General features: G+C 26.8%; 1 protein-coding gene across 1 annotated transcript; it reads left to right on the forward strand.

Moving 5' to 3' along the window:
• Positions 1 to 9,330, forward strand: LOC113373257 (solute carrier family 22 member 13-like). The gene is made up of 9 exons (XM_026613560.1): positions 1 to 426; positions 3,511 to 3,721; positions 5,387 to 5,645; positions 6,673 to 6,865; positions 7,184 to 7,289; positions 7,447 to 7,774; positions 7,843 to 8,018; positions 8,079 to 8,251; positions 8,997 to 9,330. The coding sequence occupies exons 1-9, from the start codon at positions 128 to 130 to the stop codon at positions 9,193 to 9,195; spliced, it is 1,944 nt and encodes a 647-aa protein (XP_026469345.1). The 5' UTR covers positions 1 to 127; the 3' UTR covers positions 9,196 to 9,330.

The raw sequence follows: 9,330 nt of genomic DNA on the forward strand, positions 1-9,330 counted from the left end.
GTAACACCAGACATTGGCACAATCGTAGTCGTTGAAGAGCCAGGCAGACATCAGTCTCGTTCGGCTCGTGCTAAAACTCACTTTATAACCACTAAATCTACCATCACCGAATGTCTCCTTAGTCAAGATGGTCCATAACACATCTAATTCCATACCAAATTGGTCCAGCAGTAAAGATAAAGATGTTACATCGGATGGTGTCAAGAAAAAACATGTTGAGGAAGAACCAAGAAAGTTGCTGGATTTCGAGGATATGTTGCCTCATATAGGAGAGTTCGGGTTGTATCAGAAGGCTTTGTTTTCTTTGATGTTTTTGGCGTCTTTTTATTTGGTTTTTGTGTATTTTACGCAAATTTTTATTACGGTTGTGCCGGAAAGACATTGGTGCAAGGTGCCTGAGTTGGAGCAATTGACCCAAGACCAGAGGTAAGGGTAATATTTTTTTTTGTCAATTAAAACTTTAAAGAGTATAATATAACTGAATTTGTGAGAATTCATTTTTCTAAATATGTGTGTGTGTGTTTTAGTCTCGAATTTATTTAAATATTAATTAAATGATATTGTTATATTCAATAATTTTTATTTATTTATGTGCAATAAAATATATGAAATACGTTAAGTATATCTTTTATTTTCCGGTATCTCAATCATCTTATTAAATATATAAAAAAAATATTTGAAGAAATTTAAGTTTAACATAAAATTGAAATGAATTGAACATAAAAATTTGGGTGGATGGCATCGTGCCTTAAGGGAAATTGCTGGAACTTCCCGTACCGTAACGAAATGTTCGAGGAATATTAAATGCTTTCAAATAGATTATTATAAATACTTCGGGACTAAAATTATTTCATTATCTAAAAAAATAGATTTTTTTTAGAATTATAGTAGTAATATAATTAGTTGTATGAATTATTCAACAATTTGTTCATTATTCAAAATATAATAAAATACCAAATATTTGAATAATTAACTTGTTTGTTTATACTGATTTTTATGATAAAAGTCAGGTACTAAATTAAATTGAATATTTGTAGTACAAATTACAAATTAAAGCCAGTTACAGCAAATTTTGACGAAAATGAAAATGATTTATTGGATTTCGAAGCTAAAAATGGGATTAAGATAATAAATTATCCAAGGGATAAGGGATAATAAAATATCCTATGATAAAGGGATAATGAAACTATTATGAAACAAATACCAATTTCAAATATATATATATATATATAAATGTATTTATATTTCAATTATAAGTCCAAATTATCCTATTAGTTGCAGTATTTACCTGCAACAGGTAAATTAGTAGTCATTGATTGCACCTTGTTTTGTATTGAATTCCATAGTAAAATTCTACTTTCAATTTCTTTTTCATTTACCACTAAGATCATATTTTCAAGACAATTTATTCACTACAAATTTTAATAGAAAACAAATAGAAAAACTGATATATTATATACCCAAATTATTTCATTAGTTCCAGTGTTTACCTGCAACAAGTGCATAATAAAATTCCACTTTCTATTTTTTTATCTTCTACTTCTCAGATAGTATTTTCAACACATTTTGTTCATTAGATAATTTAATAAAAAACAATTATAAAAATCGATTGATAATACTTCCAAATTATTTCATTAGTTGCATTGTTCTACCTACAACAAGTAAATTAGAAGTCATGGAATTGCACTTTGTTTTGTATTAAAGTGCAAATTAAAATTCTACTTTCAATTTTTTTCTCATTTACGTCTCAAATAGTATTTTTAAAACGATTTGTTCATCAGATAATTTAATATTAAACACATACAAAAATCTATGAATTATACATCCAAATCAGTTGCATTATTTTACCTGCATAAATTTGTAGTCATAGAATGCACTTTGTTTTGTTTTGGAGTGCCCAGTAAAATTCCAATTTCAAAGTTCGTTTTTATTTAACTCTTGAACAAAAAATTTTCTTATCAATTGGTTGTTACAATAAATTTATTAATAATTCGATTACAACCAGGAACTTGTCAATTTCTAATCAAGGCATTTATAACATCAACATTTGCATATAACATGGAGCACCTCTTCTCTGATAACATCAGAATAAAAATATAATAAATTGTATCCAATTTCTTTAATTTATAGCAATTGAGTTTAATTGTTTGGCAGATAAGAATTTATGTCGTCATTAAAATTATTGAATTGATTTCTACAGGTAAATTTAGCAAGGTATTAATTTGCTAATGAGCGTGTTGATTAATTTGTAGACGTTTGCAGATTTTTTATTTAGTTTCGATGTTTTAGTGTTTATTTTTATATATATGCAATTATAGTCGACCAAAATATGTGTTATTAACCTGTATTTATTTGGTTGTACACATTTTGAAAGGTTTTATAATAATATTGAATTTTTAGATTCAATGCACTTTAAAACACTTTCTCAGCTTCCTTAATGCTTTCCAGATAAGAAATTATCACTTCTAAATTAATGAAGAAAAATATTACTTATAAATTATCATACCACTGAGATTGTGAATTAAATATGAATTGTGAATTATATATATAATGTTTAATTAATCCAATTAATAAAAAAAATGAATTTTAGATTTTCCATAAAATAAAAAAAAAAATTTTAAATGCAATATTTTGGTCTCAATTTGACATTTTTTTCAATTTAAATATTCAATAATTTGAATGAGTTTTCACTTCTAAATTACACAAAAATAAAAAAAAATCAAATGTAATATAATTTAAAAAAGCCATATTATTGAAATCTTTGAAATTTGTTTATAATTGTAAATGTTTATAAAATAGATTAATTATTCTTAATATTTCTACAGTTGTAACACATACGTAACTATGCTAAATTAATATATTCAATTTTTTTTTAATTTTACCATATTTTTTTTATTTCTATTTAATTTTAAAATTTAAAAAATGATTTTACTCCTTGAACAATTTTTTTCTAAATATTTTATTTAAAACGATAAATATTTTCAGTCAATCTTAATTTTTTATATGTTTTGACATAAGATCTTATGTCATCAGTGGATATAAAATAGTAAAGGAAAATAAACACTATAAAATACATTAATTAAGGATTTTGCATAATTAGCAAAAATGTTGTTTCAATTTTGCATAATTAGAAAAATGTTGTTTATATGTAAATAACTAATAACATTGATTTTCACGATTATAAATCTTGTAAATACAAGATGAATTTGATATTTTTCGCAAAAATAATAAACAAAGTACTAAATGCAAACGAACAATATCTTAACTGTAAAAATTGATAGCAAACGTGGCTCATAATTTAGTAATTAGAATTTATTTTTAACTGGGTCTTAAATATTCTAATTTTGCTTTTTTATGAAATAATTGACCTAAGTAATTATTTTGTTTTTCAAATACGAATACATAAATACATAAAATCCGATATATATTTTAAATAAATTAAACTATTTATTATCTACGATACATTAGTTTTTATTTATATTAATTCACGTTTTGTTTTTCTAATTTCAGATTAAATATAGCAATTCCCAAGGTTGTTGCTCATGATCACGATAAAAGTTTTACACATTCGCAATGTACGAGATACAATGTGAATTTTACGAAATTAATTTTGGAGAATAATCTACCTCCATATCCTGATCCTAATTGGCCAGTGATCAACTGTGATCATGGTTGGGAATTTGATTACTCGGAAATTCCTTATATGTCCATCACAGCTGAGGTAAGTCATACATGCAATTTTGAATTTTGATAATTTATTTTTTGGTGATTCAATTTTTAGTGATTAATGTTTTAGTAGTTTATTTTCATGGTAATTCATTTGGTTGGTTATTCATTTGATTACTTACTTATTTGATAATGCATTATCTGCATTATGTTGGTTCTTCAAATTACAGAGTACACTTGCAATTTTTAATTTTGAAAATTTTTCTGTGGAAGTCGATTCTATGGATTTAAATTTATAATTCTATGAATTTAGAAATTTGTATCCTTTGTATTTCGAATTTTGAAATCTATAGATACTCCGATTGTATTTTTTTAGATTTCATATTTTGAATACTTTGGAGATTGCATTTTGAATTGTGTGGATTTTGTATTTTTAATTCTTTGGATTTATATTTTGAATTCTATCGATTTCAAATTTCGTATTTTATCGATTTTGAATTTCGAATTCTATGCGTTTCGAATTTTGAATTCTATGGGTTTCGAATTTTGAATTTTATAGATTTCGAATTTTGAATTTTTGGCATTTCGAATTTGATTTTTTTGGGATTTCGAATTTTGAATTCTTTTATGGATTTCGAATTTCGATTTCGGAATTTTTTGAATTTCGAATTTTGTTTTTAGAATTTGTTGGATTTCGAATTACGATTTTAGAATTTTTTGGATATCAAATTTCGATTTCAGAAATTTTTGAATTTCGAATTTCGATTTTAGAATTTTTTGGATTTCGAATTACGATTTTAGAATTTTTTGGTTTTTGAATTTTGATTTTTTTGCATTTCGAATTTTTAATTTTTTGGATATCGAATTTTGAATTTTTTGGATATTGAATTTGGATCTTTTTGGATTTCGAATTTTAAATTTCCACTTCTTCAGATATTGAACTTTTTGAATTTTTTATTTTTAATAATTCAATTCTTTTATTTTCTCAATTAATTGGATTTTGAATTCCTCAATTTTGTGAATTATAAATTTTTCAAATTGGATTCTAAATTTCTCAATTTATTGGATTTTGAATTTCTAAATTTATTGAATTTTGAATTTCAAAATTAGTTGTATTTTTGATTATCCTATTCTTTCATGATGAAGGTGCTGATCAAATTGGCAATAAAGACTACGTTGATTTTTCCCAAAACGCCATTAGATACTTCCCATAAAAATCTCTGCTAAATTAATAAAATAATCTTTGTGCATCACTTTTAATTATTTTAAATATTATCTCGTCACCATGAAATTATATTCTTATCTTCACACTACGAATACTTTTAAATGTTTTAATTGACACACAAGTTATTCAAATGATCGTGTCTTTTAGATGGTCGTGGACACGAACGACTTAATCATAGACTAACATAAGAAACATCTAGTAAAATAGGTCAACTTATTTAACCCGACGTCTTGTTGTAATTATAACTGGTACAAAACAATATGCAAAAGAATTCAAATTTATTTGTTGATCTTGAAATGTAATAAACTGTAATTGGTTGTTGAGCATAATAAAATATTGACATCTATTTGATTAGACAATTTTAACAAATTTCATAAAAGGACACATTTTATAGATCAAACTTTTCGGCAAAATATTAAAAAATATTATCAAAGTACTAAAAATTATCTATAACTTAGAATGTTTCACATTTATTTTTTTATTATATTTTTTCAGTTGGAATGGGTTTGTGAAAAAGCAGCCTTGCCATCAGTGGCCCAATCAGTATTTTTCTGTGGTGCCATCCTGGGTGGCCTGGTATTTGGATGGGTTGCTGATAGATATGGACGAATTCCGGCCCTGACTGGAACCAATGTAGTGGGTTTTGCTGCAGGAGTTGGAACTGCTTTTGTCACCAACTTTTGGCAATTTTCATTATGCAGATTCCTCGTTGGAATGGCTTTTGATAACTGCTTTACTATGATGTACATACTTGGTAAGAAAATGATAATACATACTATTTTTCTTGCTATATAATACTACTGATAAATTTTCAGTAAAATCAAAAATTTTATTTTTGAAACAAACAGTTGAACGTCTTACCTAAAATACCGATTTTCAAGGATTTTTGGAGCTCCTTGGGTGTAGGTGGTAATATTTAAAATTATTTTATCTTTCTCACCCACCAGACACCATGTCTATTTTTAGTACCAAAAAATGTATTTTATCTATGAAGTTTCGTCTTCCATTTCTAAAATAATCAGCTGTAGAAACCGTTCGTCATCCAAGAATTTTTATTACAATTAATGTGCGTAAAATTATACAAACAGCAATAATTGCTAAATTTGCAACTTTTATCTCCCAGCATGTGTCAGAGATCCAATGTTAAATTATTTAAATTTAACATTTAGTCATTAAAAGATTAAATACATTCGCGATAATGATCTATTCAAATTAGAGCGCAGAAATGATAAGAATTTTAAATGTTTACTAGTTAGTAATTCAATTCAATACGTTCAATTTCATTTATGAATTTTAGCAATAAATCAAAACTGTATTTTTGTTGTTGTTATAAATTGTTGGAAAGAATTATGAGTCAAATTGCTAATTAATTTTCTTTTCTGATAAATTTATTAGTAACGTCGTATTTTAGTTTTAATTATGCAAAGTAATATATATATAGTAGTTTGTATTTGGAATTCAATCAATTGAAAAATGCATAATGCATATGACGTTCAGATTTATCAACTTCTGATGTTATAAACAAGCAATCTATATTTTTATTTAAATTTATCATACATTTATCCAAGAAAATTTTAATGATTTTTAGCAAACATGTTGACAACTTCGTAAAATTCTGTAATGCACATATTTATTAATTAACATAAATAATTAATTACATTAAAATTAATTTTCAAGTTTATTAAAATTTATACTAATTTCTAAAATAAATTTGTTAATTATGATCAAACAAATGAATTTATTATGATTTTTGAAAAATCTATTTCAATTTTTATTTTTAGTTTTGGAGTACGTTGGTCCTTCATGGAGAACCTTTGTAGCAAATATGTCAATTGCCATATTTTTCACATTTGGAGCATGTGTTTTGCCCTGGATGGCCTATTTTATCAACAATTGGAGATTATTGGCAATAGCAACATCAGTTCCAATGCTTCTGGTCATTTTGGCACCATTTACTGTCCCGGAATCAGCTAGGTAGATGATAAAAAAAAATTATATTTAGTAGAATTTTAAAATTCATTATACGGAAATATTTAAAAAAACATTATCCATTTTATTCTTACATTTTTTCTTATTCTTCCTTATGTTTACATTTAAAATATTGCATAAATAATTCAAAATGCCAATGGCATTGATAAAATATCAAACTGCGGAATGTAGTTACTATAAACTAAAGGTCAAAAGAACTATTAAAATGTATAATCAATTGAGGAAGTGACCATTAATTTATTTATTGCTTTCACTAGTTTTATGTGAATTATTGGTAACAATTAGTAATGAACAATTTTCCAGGTGGTTGGTATCACAAGGAAAAATCAACAAGGCTATAGAAATCATGAGGAAATTTGAGAAAATCAATGGACGTAAAGTTGATGAACAAATATATAAAGAATTCAATGTAAGTGCTATACTTCTTATATAAATTTGTTCCAAAAATTATGTAGTTAGGTAATACTGAGTTGACCTGGGTGATGCAGAATGAAATTTATCTATAGTTTACTAGTTGGATAATGGTTTCGTAGCAATTTGTGAATTATCAATATTTTTGTCCACAGTATAGCTGTGAGCAATTGAAAAAGAACGAAGCCAACACAAAGCCTTCATCCATCATAGATTTATTTAAAACTCCAAGACTTCGTCTGATCACCATCCTCCTGATTACAATATATATGTGCATAGCCCTGGTTTTTGATGGTCATGTCAGGAATGTTGGTTCCTTAGGTCTAGACTTTTTTGTAACATTTACAGTAGCTTCTGCTACCGAAATGCCAGCTGCTATTTTTGTTACTCTTCTGCTGGATAGATGGGGAAGACGATGGTTGGCATTTGGTTCCTTGATTTTGAGCGGAGTTTTCAGTTTGGCTGCTACTGCTGTTCCACCAGGTTAGTAAAAATACTATAAACCATCATTATAAATCCAAATTCTTACTTAATACTTTCAATTTTTTTAGGTATTTACTTTGCAACTTTTGCTCTAATTGGTCGATTATGGATCAACATTGCATATAATATTGGTATGCAATACGCTGCAGAACTTCTTCCTACTGTCATCAGAGCCCAAGGAGTTTCTTTCATTCACATCATGGGATACGTTGCTACCATTATAGCACCGTTTGTAGTTTACTTGGTAAATATCTGAAATTATCAAATAAAATTTTGACTTATAGTAATTGTGAAATGTACATAGGCTACAGTATCACCAGCTCTTCCCATGTTGATCCTGGGTGCTGTTGGTATATTTGGTGGTGTTCTTTGTTTGTTCTTGCCTGAAACTTTGCACCAAGATTTGCCTCAAACTTTGCAAGACGGTGAGGAGTTTGGAAAGAATCAGGACTTTTGGACATTCCCTTGTTTCTCTAAGTAAGTCACATAAACACTTTGAATTGTTCTTTATAGTGAAACCATATAATTTTAGCACCGAGCAAATATTTTTATATTTAGTATTTGAATTTTTACACCGTCTACAAATTTTCCAAATCCAAACTGGTATTCCGACTTGTTATCAGATAAGGCATTATTTGTTCAAGCATAATTGTATTTATTTATAATTGCAAACAATGGATTTTAAATCATACATAAGTATACCTTGTCAGCTATGTGTAATACTATAATAACTATTTTTAATCTAAGTTTAAATATAAACATTTGCTAACATTTTTTTCTCAATTTCTCTTCAAGATGATTAGGCATAAATAAATTAAGATTCATTAAATTGCGCAAAAATAAATTATGCGTTCAAAAACTAAATTTGAAGGCTACTTTATGCGTGTGTCACTATCTTAATGGAAATTTACACATTTGTCAAATTTCTGAACAAAATTAAATATGCAAATGATCTGTTGCCTTCAAAACTATTAAACTTAGAACCAAACGCATATTTTGATAAGATGTTTTTATATACGGTTTTTATTTTTGTGTTCAGTGAAGTAACCAATTTCTAAACAATAATTAATTATAATTAATAATTAATAATCAGAATAAAGACCAGCTTAATATACATAGAGGACCATTGCACGATTTTTTCCCTTCAAATCTGCTTTATCTTCCCTGATTAGTTACCTTTCCAGTTGTCATTCTACTTCTTCAATCTATATTTATTTTTTAGGCCTAAAAACGACTTAACCGATATTCCATTCGAAAGGAGAAGACTTTCCGTCATTAGTAATCCTGCAGAATTGCGATCCAGCATGATCCGTAGATCAGTCAGATCTATGAGTTGTACCCCAGCCAAAATTTTCCCTGTGGACGAAGAAAAAATGACAGAAAAAGTTGGCAAAGATAATCCTACGTTTACTGAAGAGTAATCTATAAATTATTGATAGATTAATCAAGATTCAAGAGGATGCTGAGGAGTCCCTTGTTTTGTTATCAGAGATCTGTTGAGATCTGAGTGAAATAGTTACCTTTGTATTTTTATAAAGGTAAATTTGTAAATATTT

Source organism: Ctenocephalides felis, unplaced genomic scaffold, assembly GCF_003426905.1.
Source record: "Ctenocephalides felis isolate EL2017-DRISC unplaced genomic scaffold, ASM342690v1 CF-g0.4_SCAFFOLD_00845, whole genome shotgun sequence".
Taxonomy (NCBI): Eukaryota; Metazoa; Arthropoda; class Insecta; order Siphonaptera; family Pulicidae; genus Ctenocephalides; species Ctenocephalides felis.

What these genes read in the sequence shown, in the direction of transcription:
- LOC113373257 (XM_026613560.1), top strand. Translation starts at nt 128, where the DNA reads ATGGTCCATAACACATCTAATTCCATACCAAATTGGTCCAGCAGTAAA. An exon ending in ATATGTCCATCACAGCTGAG is followed by an intron (nt 3,722 to 5,386) that starts GTAAGTCATACA and finishes ATATTTTTTCAG; the next exon opens with TTGGAATGGGTTTGTGAAAA. An exon ending in TGCTACTGCTGTTCCACCAG is followed by an intron (nt 7,775 to 7,842) that starts GTTAGTAAAAAT and finishes CAATTTTTTTAG; the next exon opens with GTATTTACTTTGCAACTTTT.